The sequence below is a fragment of the Equus przewalskii genome, chromosome 22, assembly GCF_037783145.1.
Source record: "Equus przewalskii isolate Varuska chromosome 22, EquPr2, whole genome shotgun sequence".
NCBI classification, from domain to species: domain Eukaryota; kingdom Metazoa; phylum Chordata; class Mammalia; order Perissodactyla; family Equidae; genus Equus; species Equus przewalskii.
Window position 1 is genome coordinate 27,512,131 of NC_091852.1, and position 17,117 is coordinate 27,529,247.

Here is a 17,117-nt window from a genome sequence, read left to right on the forward strand (position 1 = left end):
TCCAAATAAGTTTCTCTGTCTGAGGTGGGGGGAGAAAAGGTAGCCTGCAACACAAAGATAAACTGTAGGATTTAAGTCACAATGCCTTCCGCCAAGAACTGCTCATTACCATCAGATGTTGCAGTGGAAGTGGGGCCAGTTAGAACTAACTTTATTATTAGAAGCAATTAGGGAGAAAAGGGGCAGAATTTCATTTGGTTATTTGAAAACAAGTTTCTGTGCACGGTTTAATGAAGGCCTGCAGTGTCAAGATAAAATGTGTGTTTTACTGAAAACAGCTTTTGCAAATGACTGCTTGTTACCAGCCAGTATCTCCAGGCAGAACGGTCCGGGTAAGGCTGGATTTACATGCATGCTGTAATATAATAGTTCAGTTGTCTCAGCTTCGCAGAAGTGTTAACAGGCAGTATGGCCTCATGGTTAAGAAAATGGGTTCTGGAGCCAGACTGTCTTCAGTTCCCAACTCTGACCTTGGTAGCTGAATGACCTTGGTTGACCTTCTAGAATGTTCCAGCCGTAGTTTACTCATATATAAAGTGGAAATCATAGTAGTGTTTATCTCACAGGGTTGTTGCGAAATATCAATGCACCTAATATGTGTTAGACATTGTTATAATTATTAATAGCTATATCCGAGGATCGTTTGGGTTTGTGGGGGGGCATTGTTTTTAAAGAAAGGGCTTGCTATAAAGGGGTTACCCTGAGTACAAATAACCATGGACCCATTTACATCTTTGAATGGAGTCTGCATGCAAAGTATGACATAGGTATTTCTCATCTCAGTCATAACAGTTTTTATCTAAATTCATTTCAGATACTAGTTGAATATCTCTATAGAGTTCACATGTTTGGAAAAGATCTGATTGCTTTCTAGGTCTGTTAAACCAGTTGTGTACCATGTTTTTTGATTTCCCACCTTTACGGTAACAGCTGGGACTTTTTATATTTTCCAAAGTCTGAGGTTTCCCCTTATAAATCCCCTGGGCAGCCTTCAACTCTTCCCTCATGCACACCTGGGCTAAGAGAAACTGCCACGTATTGACCTAAACATTTAGAACAACATTTAAAAAACTTCAACCGCCACACAACAAATGGGGAGTCGGGCTTTGGCTTCCTTCTAAATATCCTTTTTGTGACTCCTGTGACCCCAGTGAAAGAGACCTCTCACCGGTGGTTTTAAGCTCTGCCCAAATGTCCCACTGGTTAGCGCAAGCATGTGCTGTCGGCAGCGATTTTTCAGAGGCTCTTTCATTCAGTTCTCAAGGTTAAAGATTGATTTTCATCAGATGGCTACAATATTTGCATATTCACTTGGGAATATGGCATACTGCTTGCCCATTATGTTTTAGTTTTGCAAATCAACAGCATTTAACTAATGTGCCATGCACCATAATATTGGACCCATATGATGAATAAAACTCCTTTCTTGGACCTTAACAAGCAACAACTCCGTTATTAAAATCTATTCATTTCAGAGAAGGCTAAACTAGCAAAATGCCCTCTACACATTTATGTGTTTTCTCAGCCGTGTATTAACCCACATCATTTTTCTGGCTGCCCTGACTTAATTTATGTTAATTTGAATAATTTAAATGAGAGCTTCTTTTACAGAATTTTAGATCTTACATTGCAGATTGTGAGAAAGAAAAAGCTGAAAAAATACTGGTGAGTACATATTGATGGAATTCTCCCCCAAAGTCTGAGTGTTCTTGTTCAATGTGAGTTTTAGAAAGAGGATCAAGGTAGTATTTATTTTCTCTAATCATATTGTCTACTTTGAGTACCTCTTGTTTTTTTCGTTTAGCAATCACACACATTGTAACACAAGAGAAACTCCTATTGGAAAGATTCGGAAGAATGTTAAAGAATGGTTTAATCAGAGTTGTTGTTGCCCATTCACAATTAGTGTCTGTTGGAAAGTCAAAGCTTAAGGAAAGGTTAGATGCTGAACAGAATAAAATATGCAATACAGGGAATACATGAGGGAAGATTTTAAGAGGGAGAAAGTAGATATTTATTCTTACCCTGGATCGTTCTTCTAGTTTTGTCATCATAACCACTGTGGCACTCCGTTGCTCCCATATCATTCTCCAAAAGTCCCCAAATGTTTCGGGGAGAGATCCCTGTGTTGCAATATAGGCATTTTGTTTCCTATAGCCATCTATGTAGTTGGCATTCACATAGTCACTTCCTGGGATGCCTGTAAAACAAGGAATGTTAGTCAACTAGGGGAACATGTCACAAGAGGAAACAGCCTGGGACATGGCCTAATGATAACATTATATTATTGTCCCATGCCATGCTGGAGGAGTAACAATACAGTAAAATTTCGGTTTTAAGCAAGATTAAAAACAGGTCTTATCAGGACCGTCATGTTAAAGAAACAGTGTTCAAGGTGTTGGGTCTTTATAATATGACATGGTGGATTACCAAAGAAAGAAAATTATGGTCCATAGAAGGCCTTTTCTCTCACACATTATCTGTTTTCTTCATTGCATCAGCAAAATATAGCTTGCAAAGGAAGATAAACAATTAGCCAGTCACATTCCTCACTCATGCTCTTCCTCATTCCCAGACACAAACTAAATAAAATAATGCTTGAGTCTGAAAATGCAATATAGGGTGAAGCACGTCATAACAGTGAAAAACGTTGCAGATTTAGCTAACAGGGAACTCATAAATAAACTCATTTAATCTTCACAACAACTCTATGAAGTAAATCCTGTTATGATCTTCCTTTCACAAAGGAGCAAACTGAGGTGCACAGAGATTCAAAAACTTGCTCAAGTTTGTGGAGTCCAGTTTAATCACAGGCAAGCAGTCTGCTATGTCTGTGTCTTCACTTGTGTAGAGTATTGCTTCTCATTTAAACCTAACAGGATTGTTGTGTTACATGAACCTCCCCTTGGAGTATGGCAACTGCCTCCTAACTGGTTGTCCCATTTCTACTTTTGTCTTTTGCAGTCTGTTCTCCATCTAGCATGAGAGCAATTTTTAAAAATATATTTCAGACACTGGAACTTCTCTTCTTCAAACTCCACAATGACTTCCCCTTAAACTTCAAAGAAAATTCAAACTCTCAACAATGGCTACAAAGCTCTTCGCTTCTCCAGACTCATCCCATTGCATTCACCTCCTTGCCTTCTGAACTGCAGACACCAGTCTGCTTCAGTTGGTAGAAAGCATTACTCTCCTACCTTAGTGCCATCCCACATCCTAGAACACACTGTCTCCTTCCCGTCATACAACGCTCAGCCTCCAGCTCAGAAAGCCTGTTTGTGATACCCCAGGACGTCATAACTCCCTTGACAGCCCTTCATACTACTTATTACACACTGTAATTATATAGTTAATTGTTTGTTAACTTGCTTATTGCCTGTTTTGACCTCTAGACCATGTTTCTTTTATTCACCTTTGCTATCTCTAGTGAAAAAAAGAAATTTGCCCCAGTTCCAACATTTAGTATGTAGCCAAGCTGTAATTTAATGCAGATATTCTGATTGAAAGTCCACTTTTCCATTAGCACGATGCCATTAAGAGGGATATAGGCAAGTTTGAGCTTCTTCCAAGGAGAGTGGCCAGAGTGATTAAGGAATCAGATCTATTCCATATGAGAAAGGAATACATATTACAGACTGGCAAAGGAAAAGGTAGGGGTTGGGGGGATTAGAGCTGCCCACGAGTATCTGAAGAGAGGTTTAGGTTTACTCTGTTGAAACCCAAGTTTTTCAATTTTGAAGCATGTAACTACAGACTGATGAATTTCATCTCCAATATAATAAAACATTTTCAAATCATCAGAATCAGAAAGGGAATAGATTTCCTTGGGAGGTAATGAGTTGCCTATCCCTGGAGGGGAATCAACACTTTATGGGGATATCAGCATGATGCGGGGGTTAGTATTAGAACATGTACATGGGCCCTTCTTGCCCTGGGAAAATATGAGTCCTGGATTTATGTGAAAAAAAAAAGTTTTCTTTATAATGGAACATATGTTCCTAAGCTAAAATTGCTATATTTCACTGATTGCCACTTGCAATTACTTTGACTGCCTTTCTGATTCCAGTTGTAAAACTGATCTTCTCAAGAAAAATAATGAAAGTCAGATGGAAACTACTGGGATCTGAGATGAACACATGGATATGGAATACCACCAGATTAGTGAAAAGCCTTTGAGCAAAAACTGAAATGCACGGTTGGTTGTAACATTATTCAACTATTACAACTACTCAAGAAGCAGTTGGGGTTCTGGCAGCTCTTTTTTGATAAGGATCCTATTCCTCCCTGACACCAAATTACTGTAGGTTCAAAGCACAGTTTAAATAAAGTCCTTAGGTTACAGCCCCGGGGAAGCATGTCCATCTACATGCCCACAGGATTTGGCCCCAAGCCAACAGTGAATCAATTTTATAACACAGCAAAAGCCCACTTTCAAAATTTGCTTTAGTAGTTAACAACATTAAAGAATTGATTTTAAAACAAAGGATTCCGGATAAGGGCCTCACTCAGCTACCAACATACAGAAAACTTTTTTCCAAGACAATTCAAAACGGAGAAATCTGGGTTAATGACTCAGAAAGTGCATCAACTGGGCACCATGTCATTTCCCCCTTATCGAAGATAATAAATGTGTCTGAACAATGAAGTGGACGACAGAGGAGATGGGCTGAGTGTCACATCTAAAGGAGGAGAATCGGACCTATCCAGAGTCTTGTGTAAATTTTAATCAGTTATCATGTAATGAATTGTTTTTTGACATATTCCTCATTTGAATAATAATTTATTATTTTTTAGAGGGAATGGTTGCACTTCCCAGGAGTAAAAATACAAAAATTCTGCCTGAAAACTACTAGGTATCTGGGATCCATACTGCATCCCCAAATGCTTTAAGAATTTGGGACTTGATATTTCAAAAGGAAGAGAATTGAAAGCAATAATAATTCAATACCTAGTAAAGCTAATTATGAGGTTAATATTTATATACTGAAAATAGTGCTGAGGCTCCTCTTTTACTATGACACTTGTAAGGAGGTACTACCTGCAATGAAAGCTTCCTTCTGGCAAATCCCTTTACCCATTCTGGCAGAGTCATTTCAGGTAAATTCTCTCACACACGTCCTTTGCAATGTGGAGATGTGAGAGATGGCTATGTTCGCTAGAAGCTCTAAGATCTAATGTGTCCTCTATTCATAGAACTCAACATAACAAGCTGTGTAGAAAGATGAATGAGAAAAGATTTTAGAATGGATGGTGGCTTGCCCTTCTAAAAATATTAACCCCAGACTGGAAGCTAAAGTTAAACACAGTGTGTTTCAAGTAGATGAGACCTCAGTTTTCAACGTGACATATTTAGAAAGATTTTTCAACCAACTCTGTGAAAGAAAACATACTGTGTTGGTAAGTGTTTTGGTGCCATGAAATGCTTCTTCAGTAGTCCTGATTGCAATGTGTCTCCTGGGAGGCTGGATATACAAAATTCTTTCACTTTTTTTTGGTTGACCTTCTCCCAGTAATGCATATTTGTTTATTTAATTTTCAATTCCTTGCCTTATCCAGATAATGATTGGCATCTGCTAATGCAACACTAATCAGAGAGCACTATAAATCCAAGAGAAGAGTGTGAGAATTAATTGATTTCCTCTGGGGCTATGATGGATGGAAATCTAGCTTAAAATGCAGTGCTGAAAGACCATATTCATTTCCTGGAATCATGGAGGCCTTTGCCAATGCTATAATAATAATAATGGTGTTTAGTCTTTCTTTGAAGGAGGAGTTACTAAAATAATAAGAGTATAACAAAGACATTTGCCTTCAGCTGATCAGAAGCTAAATCTTAGGCCTGGCCTTGCTGTAGAAACTGTCTCTTGGAGAAAGTTGCTCTTAATGTCATTGTCCAAGAAGAACAGTTTAGATCTAAAACTTGCTCTTTCCTAGGAATCCATGGTTTTACTACATTTATAAAAGTAAGTTTTCATGATTTTCCATGTAATGTGTCATGTCTACTCTCCCATTAACGGTCATGTAACAGTTTCAAACACCAATAATAACTGTTTATCATTCTAATCTCATAAGTGAGAAAACTGAGGCTAGAGCTTGACTTTATATTATACCAGGGTGCCTCATTCCTGTATTAGAGAATGTGGAATCATTAATGGACTGTTCTTTCTCGCGGTGCTCGAAAATATTACCTACATGCTTTAGACTGAGTCTCTGTGCTTTGGGCAAACTAAACTTGGAACTGTAAAACTCAAGCCCTTAAGACCAACAGAGGTTGCGATGAGGTGAAGGATTGGTAGAGCTGTGCTTCTGGGTAGTTGGTGCGCAGCAAGCCGTAGCGAACAGCTATTCAAACAAATGAGGCCAGTTTTAGGCTCTCGTTTTGTTTGCTGGGAATTGCTAGTTATAGCTTTCAGTGGAAAAATAAGCCTGGGCATGGACTTTGGGCTCTGCTGTTTTTATAACTGTCTGCAAAACTTTGGAAACTTATCTGATTTCAACACGCAAGGACAATGTTATTTTTCATCATAGGATTAATAGGGCAGGGCTTCATGAAGTTGTTCTCATGCGTGTTTGAATATTAACAGAAGAAGAGGAAACCTTGGAAAGATGAAGTTTGTCTGTTTGAAAGAATATTCATGACGAATAATTAATTACTGAGGAATGCTTTAAAACCTTGAAAGCATGCTGCAATGTCAAAGAATACACTATTTGAGCTGTTCTGTCAGGACTAGGTTTAAATAAGTTTTTTTCCTGTTAATTGGGTCATGTGGGTCTGTAAAAAAAAAAAACAAGAACCAAATCGCTTGGCATTCAATTTCTCAGGTTAGTAGATAATTTGATTTGAAAAGATTTGTCTTGTTTAGGGGTCTTTAGAATTATGAAAGTTTTATAGTAAGGCCTTATGTCCTGATGTTAAGAGGAAAAGCAGGACCGAAAATACACATGAATTATCTGATTGATGTGAAATTAAGTAATCATAAAGAGAATATGCACACTTTTGTATCACTCCACACTTTGCAAAAGTCACATGTGGCTTTTGAAGTCTTGGGATAATACTAAGTACTTGTGAAGAATTTAGAAAAATTAACCAGGAAACTGAGACTGCTGTCTATGCTGCTGGCAGTTTGCTCTTTGACATTTGGGCAATTATTTAACTTGTTCAGACTTCTGATTGCTCATCCACTAAACAAGGCGTGTTGGACAAATTGATTCCCTCGAGTCCTTTCGGGTCTAAAATAAGATGTCTCTCTGTGGTATTCTTAACCTGCTTGGATTTGGAAATCTCTGTGAAGTTATTTCAAGATAAATAGGGGCTTTGTGTCTCTCAGATTAGGGGGGAACGTGCTCCGAGGCTCTTCAAGTTGATTCCTATTGCTTCTACTTCTGATGTGCCAAGAGGAGATTCGTTTGGCGTGACTAATATTTCAAGTCTTGATTAGAACCTGGTGTGGTTAAAAGTAAAATCAAAAACAAAAGGAGGTGGTAGGCTGTCTGGGCTGTGGGCGGTCTGCTCAGGGAAAGAAGCTCTCCTTGGATGGCGGAGGTGAGAATGAGTAAGAAGCAACTTTAGAGGGAAGGCAGAATCCTATCCAGGGCCCTAGCAGACAAACTACTACTCCACTTCTGAGCTGGAGATGGGCCTTTGGCTGAGCGGCTGACTCTGCTCCCACTCACAGTGTGGCATCAAACTCAGGCACTTCTATTTCTTTCCACTTCTACAAATCATTAGTGAAGTTTCGGTCAAAAAGAAATTGCTTTTTGGTAAACCAGTTTATTCCCTGTTGTAAGATAGAAGTACTTCAATAGAGCACAAAAGCTACATTTTATTTAGTAAATAATGTCCCCTCCTCTACTTCAATACATGAAAAAGAAATCCTAAGGACAATCAATTGTGGGTTAAGAACTAGATTGTGATTTTTACAACCCACAATACAGATGCTGGCAAAACTAGAGAACAGAAAATAGAAAAACGAAATCCAATAATAATTTGCCAGTAAATTTATTTAATTCCGAAGGACACAGGCCTTCTTTCCCCTTCGTTTGCACTATGGCAGCCACCCACAGCTGCATCAGAACTAGCAAAATGAAGGATTCTCTCTGCAACATAAAAACAAGTGCTTCCTGCAAAGGCACAGTGTATTCTCTGCCAAGGTATCCCCGGATGTAACTGGAGTTTGGCAAATTACCCTCCATGTTTCTATACTACACAGGACAACTTCTTTTTAGAAGCGTGCCTTGCTCTGTGGGCATTGCAGCTCATCACCACAGTGAGTTCTTGGGGGAATGGATACGTTTCAGAGTTTGTGAACCCAGCCTCCACCCTCTCAATGTTCTGTGTCCTCCTCTCCTTGGTTTTCTATGCCTCAGCACTGCTGAGGAGGCCGGGTTATGAGAGTGGCCACAGAGAAGCTTGTGGGTGATTGAATTATCTTTGAACACATTCCAAGATTAGCTACAAGTGTCGGGGAATTCTCAGCACCCATGATAGAGGGGACTCATTTCTAGTCAAGGAGCACTTTGCCCTGAAATAAAGCAGAGCGCGGGCCATCGCAGCATAACTTTTCAGCCACATCACAGAGTTTTGGTCTACTTAGCTTATATTAATAAGGATGCAACTATTATAGGGCTTTATTCAGCAATGAGGTAGTCAATCAAATACAGATATGATGACAGGAGTCCTGTCTGTAGGAAACTCTCAGAGCCCCAGTCTCCTCATCTCTATCCTAGCAGATGAGTAGCATTTTCATCACATCCTCACCCAACACCCCTGTGAGAATCAAATAAGTCAATGCATTTGAAATAAGCCTACTCATTCCTAAATACTCTTCAGACGGAAAGTAATTTCAAATCTGGAAGGCCCCTTTCCAGTTTCTATACTAAAAAATAAGGGAGAGGACCAAAAGAATTAATTTATAACTTCCCAGCAATGTGTAACTTGTGCCTATAGTCTAACAGCAGAGCCGTACCACAGATGATGTAGGTTTCTCTGCAGCCTCAGAGCACTGAAGTGTAGATTCATTAGCACGCTCTGAATAGATGTACAATAAAAATGGAAAAAAAAATTCCCAATATCTGAACTAAAGACAATGGAGATAAAAATAAACTCTCAAAGCTTTCTGATTTACTCTTTCTTCAGCTTCCTGGGAACAAGAGTAAAGAAAAAACAAACATAACCAGCCATCCCTTAAAAATGTTCTCTCTCTTTTCCAGGTGAGAAACACCACAGAGGCTGAGATATGAGCTGGGGAGTAACAGATCCCCACACCATTTGCTTGGCTGCACGCAGGAGAAAGATGCCATTTAAACAGCTCTAATGGTCCTTATGCAGGCTGCGAGCACCATGTGAAATTGTTCCCAAGTTTCCAAAGGCTGGGTCCCATCTAGCTTTCTATTGAAGAAAAATTAAGCTATAAAAATTAGTGCACTGCTCCTCAAAATGAGAGATACTGTTATGTATTAAAAAAATGGATCCCCTTGAAATAAAAGGATTAAGCTTTGTCATGCTTATAAACAACTTGACAAGTGAAAGACTGAAAATGTTAAAGAAACTGTGCTAAATCAATGATTGATGTTCTGAACAAAGGGAGAAAAATGAACTCAACCAATAATTGGATGAGATTTAGACAAGTTTTTTTCTTTTTTGAGATGGGGCCAATAAGCTAACAAACTTCCTTCAGTCTTTTAAAAAGAATTTCAGGAGCAGAAATCAAAACAAAACAAAAAGCAAAATAAAACCAACACCAGAGACAGAGAGAGAATGAACCAAGAGGGAGGAAAAGTAATCATATTTATTGCTCTTTACAGGGGAAAATAATTTTAATCCTTTGATGTTAGAGCTTCATAAGGAACATTTATATTCACTATAATATAACTAGCATTTTATTAGAAAATGTTGGATAGATAGTATTAACTTATTTTCCTGTTTGTTTTGTTTTTACTTATTGAAAATATATCAGGTTACTAGACCTGGCCTGTGAAAAAAAACAAAGATAACTCATAGTATGGGAAGGATGTGAAAGTGGAGAATATGTGAGCATGTGCTGCCAGCTGTTTCAAACGAATCAGCGGAGACCACTGAACACTGTAGACAGAAGCTAGGACACTTAGACTTAAACAGGGAGCACTGGCGCGGTGGGAAACGGGGAATCAACAGTCCAGGGGAATATCAGGAGTTTCCTCTTTTTCTTTTTTAAATGATATTTATCTTAGGAGTAGTGATCCCCTGTAAGCCGCTTTCTGATTTTAAAGGTGCTAAATTGCCCATCTCACCAATAATCAAGTTGTTGTAACATCATCTATATTATTTCCAGTTGGATTTTTTTTGAATTGCTCCTATTATGCAAATCAAGCAGCAGATGATATATTCTGGATTTCCATTTAAAAGAACACATTCTTCCCTCTGTTGAAATTTGTAATGCTATTATGGCTCTGGGTTCCATTTATCAAGCACCGATATTTTCTTTTGCTTCACAGAGTACTCCAAATATGTGCAGCTTTCTCATTCGGATATTATTAATTTTCCCATAGATCATATGGAGAAGAATTTCCATCTGAGGATAAAAGGACCCATCGATGGTAGTAATAAAAGTCTTAATAACAGCAATGATAACTTTAATAGTTCCCAATATTTATTAGGCATTTTCTTTGTGCCAACAGCTCATCTAAAAGCTTTGTTGTTGTTAGTGCCATCAAGTCGACTCCGACTCCTAGAGGCCCTGTGGCAGCAGAGCAGAACCCTACCCAAACTTTCTGCTTCATCCTTTCATCTTCTGGTGCTATATCAGACAATGCTCCGCTGCTATTCCTAGGGTTTTCACGGCCAATTTTTTCCAAAGTGAGTGGCCAGGTCCTTCTTCCTAGTCTGTCTTAATCTGGAAGCTTTGCTGAACCCTGTCTACCATGGGTGACCCTGCTGGTATTTGCAAAACCAGTGGCATAGCTTTCAGCATCACAGCAACATGCAACCAACTGACAGACAGGTGGTGTAGTTCCCTGACCCGGAAACAAACCTGGGCTGTGGCGGTGAGAGCACTAAATCTTAACTGCTAGACCACAAGGGCTGGCTCTAAAGGTTTTACATGCATTATTTCATTAAATCCTCCTAATAATTTTAGGAAGTAGGTCCTATTACTAATCCTATTGCACAGATGAGGAAACCAAGGCACAGTAACTTGTCCAAACAAGATCTTCAGAAGCAAGAAGAGCCTAAGAAGCCTTAGTAGGAAAGAAGTTAGTTCTTGAGAAGCATATGGGTCCTAGTAGGAAGGCACCCATTAAAGAGATGAAGTGAATAAATATATTTATGTTTTGAAACTTTAAATATAGTCCCCTCAAACTAAAAAAAATAAAATAAATCCATATTTTACTAAGCTTCTTTTATCAGATTAACAAACACTGGTGTTAAAGAATGCATATGGCAGGGAGTGCTTTATTTTTTGCCAATTCTAACTCTCTTGTAGATAAAACCATTTAAACCTGGCTTGGTAGGAGAGACACACACCAGCCAATAATTCTGTTTGGATAAACCCTCTGGCTTAAATGTGTTTTTGATCCTCGAAAGGGCTAATCTTTTAATGGCCAAGATTTAATATTTATCTGAGTATTCATATTGTCTATTCATCTCTGAATTTAGAATCTACTTCCAGAATTTTAGGAATAGCAGGAAGGGTCTTAGACATTTTCCTTTTATGAGGAAGCAGAACGAAAGACCCTAAGTCAGGGGTTCCTAAAGTGGAGAATGGGCTTGCAAAGGGCTTGTGTGTCCACGAAATCTCTGAAATTAGTGTACAAAGCAAGTGTGCAGGTGCTTTTTGTTTTCAAGTGTGGTTTAAAACGTTCATCAGATTCCCAAAAGGATCCAGCTCCCCCAAAGGGTTAACTGTCCTGAGTGACAGGCCCAAGGTCACAGAGCTGTGTAACTGGGATGTAGGTTCCAATTTTCTGTCTTCTTATTCAGTGGTCTTCCTAATAGATCTTAAAAAGTAATATTAGCTAAACAAAAAAGTCTGCCTGAAAGCCATTTATACGTCTTTTATTCTTCGGAAAAATTCACTGACTGGAGTCTAAGAACACAACTGGCGACCTCTAGCTCTAAGATTTCTATCATAAGTGTTTCAAAGTTCCTAGGCAGTCTTCCCAGCCAAAAAAGCACTGTTTTTGAATTAGATGTGACATGTTTGAGCATGGCCATTATGACTGCAAAAGCGGCTACAGTCCTGAGTGGCCTGCGGAAGAGCACAGCAGTCTGAAGTCTGACTGATGCTTATGTTAGAATTTTTGGTCTGCCACTTACTAGCTATTGATTATAAACAAGTTACTTGACTTTTAAAAGTTTAATAGTTTTCTCATTTGTAATATTAGATAATAACCAGCTTTTGAGGTTGTTCTGAACACTGAATAGGTAAATTCTGTGCATGATTTTATATGCTGTATATAAAATCTAAGACATTGTGCCCAAAACACAGTTGGTACCCAGATAATCAGATCTATTATAATTTCTTGTCTTTGTTGTTGAAAAGTAGGGTTTTAAGTTTAGCTTTATAGTTAGACCTGGCCAACAAGTTTTTAAAAATTTCCTGTCAATATGACTTTTAAAGTGAAATGTTAATTATAATCTTACTAATAGAAATATAGTACTGGCAGCAGTGAAGAGTAATTATATTTTAGAAAAATAAACTTTTTATCCAGGATTGTAATAATTAGATTGAACTTTTGCTAGTTACAGGCATTTCAGTAAATAATCTGCCGATAATTGATATTCCTGGGTTTATAAGAAGTTGAAGATACATAAAAAGCTATTTGAGGTAAGTAGATGACCTGTGGAGTGAGTTAGGGATGGATGTACTTGACCTTCTGCTATTGTAGGACTGTGATGCATTCGGATCACTGACAACTCCATACAGTGTCTCTGCTTCAGATTAGTTATACCATAAAATAGGAAATGAACAGTAAAATGTAATGTTTGTGTTATCCATAGGTTAATACCCAATGATAAAGTGGATTATTACATGAAAAGATAAGGCTGGGCGTTTAGATCCATGTTGTTACTTAGTCACAGCCACATTCTCTATCAGCAGGAAAGCAGGGTGAGTGATGTGGCCCGCGGAAGCTCCGGTCGAGGAATCAGAAGAGCTCAATTCTAATTTGAGCTATATTACTTACACTAATTTGTGCAACTCAGGCCAAGTTCTCTGACCTTCCGGTTTCTCATCTCTAAATATGGATACCTATATATATAGTAAAATAGTGCTGCTTCATCAGACTGTTGTGTGTGTCCAGTAAATGCCATAATTGATAAGAAACTACATCTTAAGAAAACTAGGTAAGAAATTTATTTTTTAATTTTTTTAATTAGTTTTTAAGAAAACTAGGTAAGGAGAAAAATCTAGATAAGAAAACTAGGTAACTCTTAGAAGTTAGAGGTGAAAGAGGTTACAGCAGAGGAAACTGTTACTCAGAGAAGTCAAGGTTACATAACTAGTTAGTGACAGAGCTGCAACCCAAACCCAGATTTCCTTTTTCTTTATCTTTTGGTTTGTCCATTTCTCTCTTGCTACTTTAATAAAAGTATACTTTCTGGACAACTTTGGATTCTATAAGATTAAGCATGTTACTGTATACTATTTTTATGCACATATAAGTACTAGTTTCCATTTAGACTTTATTTGACAATATTTATCTTAAATCATTAAAATAAATCCTATCACCTCTCTTCTTCAGGAATTAATACTTTCTCTTAAGAACTGCTTAGCCATGGAGGGGACCCCATGGTAAGTGGATTGGTCAAAACTTCAATTGCTTCTATATTGTTTAGCGTATAATTCAACAACTGGAAGCTCTTTGTAATTAGGCCTTTCTTAAATTTATTTTGCATTTTTTCAAGCATATATAAAATGACTGTGACTTAGAAAAATGTCATGAAGTGTCACTATTTTCAAGGAGGTCAGTAAGCACATTGATGCCCGTAAAATTCCTGATTCTTTGAATTTTTTCCCCTCCCATCTCTCAGTGGAAGTAAGGTAAAAGTTATGCTCTATCAAGCAAAGATAAAGACAACACGAGGCCCTGTGGTAACTTCCAGTTTTTTCTTGAATGTCTATCAGATCACTGTGCAAAGTAATATGAAGAGAGGGGCCAGCACCATTGAAAGAACCAGCACAAAATGCCCAAAATAAAACCCTCAACCAAAGTCATTTAAGAGATCGCCATAGGTTCCCAAAACAAGCACGGGAAATTTTATACACTGTGCCTGAAGTCACTTAATGTTTTACTCTACTTAAAAAATCTAGCTCTGTGTTATCAAAGCTCCCTTTATAGGAGAAGCCTCAGTTAGTGGTTCTGTGGCTTCCAGCATTTTCTCTTCCGTGCTTAAGACATAGGATGATTGCCTGCCCCCTTAAATACCTGCTGGTTAGGGCTTAGTCTAAGATAAAACACTGTTCATGGTTGTAATCTAGATTAAAGCTCTCTCTATAGCCCATAAACTTCAATTAAATGCTTCTAACCTTTTGCATAACACTTAAAATTGAAAGACTTTTGGTTTCTAGGTCAGCTCTAGATTTAGGGTGTATTTGTGGGCACAGAGCTATAAAAAGGCAGGTTTTAGTCTGATTCAAGTGCTTTGGCTTTTATACTGTAAAAATAGCATAGGAATGAAATGTACATAGTTTCCAACTGTCATAATAAAGGCACAAGGAGGAATATTCTTTGTCCTTTGACACACTTTACTGTTAAGAAGGTGGAAAATAACAGGTTAAGGAAAATAATGACAAAGTGGGCAAAAGCACAGAGAAGTGGTAGTACTGACTGACCTAATTCTAAGTGGAAACAATGCTACAATACAGCGAGGCAGACCGACAAGTTCTCCAGCCAACACCATGCCAAATGGGCTCTCAATTGACATTCATTTATTTTTATTTCTATAATTTACCTTGCTTCACTAATGTTAAAAAGGTTTCTCGCTTCTACTTAGGATTTTTAGTTTCTTATTTACTACGGAGATGATTGAAGAGACTTGAGATAAGAAATCTCCATTAATTCTTTTTATATTCTAAAATGGGAATTATAGAGATAAAACGTAAACCTTATGTGCTAACCATCCACATATACCAGTTACAGTTTCTAAACAGGACTCGAAAAGAAGTAATTACCTATTGGCCAATATCTTGCTTGAACTAGCATTGGTGAAACTTTGATAAACTTGATCAATTTTTTTCAGTATGGAAAAAGGTTAACTCTTCACACCTAGTGTCTTTAATTGCATCAAAAAGGGATTATAACATTTTCCAACATCATAAGTAAAATTGGGGGAATTTTACAAAATGTATCTATGCCTCATTAACAGCATTTTGAGGAAAGGAACTGCAGGTATGGGCTTGCTCAAATACTAAAAGATAGTTCTTGTTCCCAAAAAACTAAAAATAAATGCATTAGTTGCCTTTGGTGCTTCCTGGAAAAGCTTTTAAGCAGTCTCACATTCAAATTAACTTTGGACCCTAACGACGCAGGATGAACTTGGCCAGAGTTCTGGGATAAAGTGGTGGTCGTTACAGATTTCAGAAACCAAAAAAGGGGAAAGATATTTGAACAACTATAGATGAAAATGTTTGAACTGTACGGTTCTCAAAAGGACTCGGTTTGAAGCTGGTATTATTTACTGTTTTATAAAACATCTGGAAGAAGGTAAGCAGTGAACTTTCCAGTATGAAAAGGCCACAAAGTGCTTCTGGATGCCAATGGGGATGAATGTGGTAAGTCTGCGGCAGTTGGTGGTCCAGGTTAGATGTTATAACAGAGGGAAGGATTTAAGTGACATTGTAAACTATTTTCTAAGGACGGCAACCCAAAGTGCTACAACGGCCAAAAATACTAACAAAATGCTAAGTGTTGAACAAGAGCTCCTAATTTTTAATATGCCATGTGAGAGGGACTTACTATTAGAAAGGAATGAATGGAAAATACTCTCCTCACGATCCTTAAGAGAAGGTAGGTATATTTGAGGAGTAATTCTCATCTGGAATACACTCTTTACAATTGTGGGAGACAGGTGACCAAGTAGTCCGCAGGTTAGATGTACCAGACATTTCCAATGTGCTTAATTTTTATTAATCACCACATCACCAACTCCTAATCTTTAGACTGTCCCTAGTGGCTATTCAGATTTGTTTGCAAACAAACAAGCCCCTCACCCATTTTTAAATAACAGTCTATGAGTGTCTTCTGACAACCACCCGTTTATTCACAACTGTCAGCAACCATCAGTAAAATGGCCAACCCCAATTTGCTTCCCTTATACAAACATCAACTACGTTATTAAGTCCTTCATCTAGGGTAGAGGCAAGAAAGCAATGAAGGATGCTCTTATGTTATATGGCATTGGGGATATTGTATGCCCAAGTATGGTATATTTGTATAAGAAAGAAAAAGTGAAACAAGCAGTGCTTGAATCTTAAGTAACTATTTTCATAGATGGCTAAATATCCAGATAAAACTATATTTTCTTGCAAGTACTTAAATCCATGAAAATAAAGCTATAAATAATGTCTGCATTGCCTTACCTTCTATTGCTGATAGGAGAACCCGGGAATGGTCATATGCGATTACATTTGCATATCTATTCTTTGGTTTGTTTACTTCCAAGTTGGAATGTTCCCATGTGAACTGCTGGCCAGGGTCAATTGACTTTGAAAGAAAAACAGTACATACACACAAAATCAATACTGAATAACATGATATTATAGGCATTTATCGCAGGTAACAAACATGATTTAAAAAGAAAATTCTGAAGCCAGACTTCATCAAGATAATCCTAGTTGTGAAGCTGAACACTTATATAACCAGCATAACATGAAACGATTAATCACAGTAAAAAACAGTGAGAGTCACCAACATTGATTCAAACGAAAAAGAAATCAATATAGATGTTCTGCTAATATTGGAAAGGCAGGCTTTTAATTTTTTTACTTTTCTATTTCCTTCTCTGCTGCTGTAGTTTACAAGTTATCTTGGTTCAATACTCCTTCTAGCTCTGTGAACATTACTTTTTATCTTGATTACTTTCCTCAGTTCTTTCCGATCTGGACCTAACCTCACCCTTTAAGTTGACTGGTTTTTCACTG

At 37.8% G+C, this 17,117-nt stretch overlaps 1 protein-coding gene across 50 annotated transcripts in view; it reads right to left on the minus strand.

Annotated features, from left to right (window-relative positions):
* PTPRD (protein tyrosine phosphatase receptor type D) overlaps positions 1-17,117 on the minus strand; it is a 2,079,533-nt gene that overhangs the window by 54,586 nt on the left and 2,007,830 nt on the right. For all 50 annotated transcript variants that reach the window (XM_070590645.1, XM_070590643.1, XM_070590639.1 and 47 more), the window contains 2 exons: positions 16,557-16,680; positions 2,025-2,200 (listed from right to left, as the gene is read on the minus strand). In XM_070590645.1, coding sequence (XP_070446746.1) covers positions 2,025-2,200; positions 16,557-16,680 — 300 coding nt within the window. The remainder of the gene's footprint in view (positions 1-2,024; positions 2,201-16,556; positions 16,681-17,117) is intronic.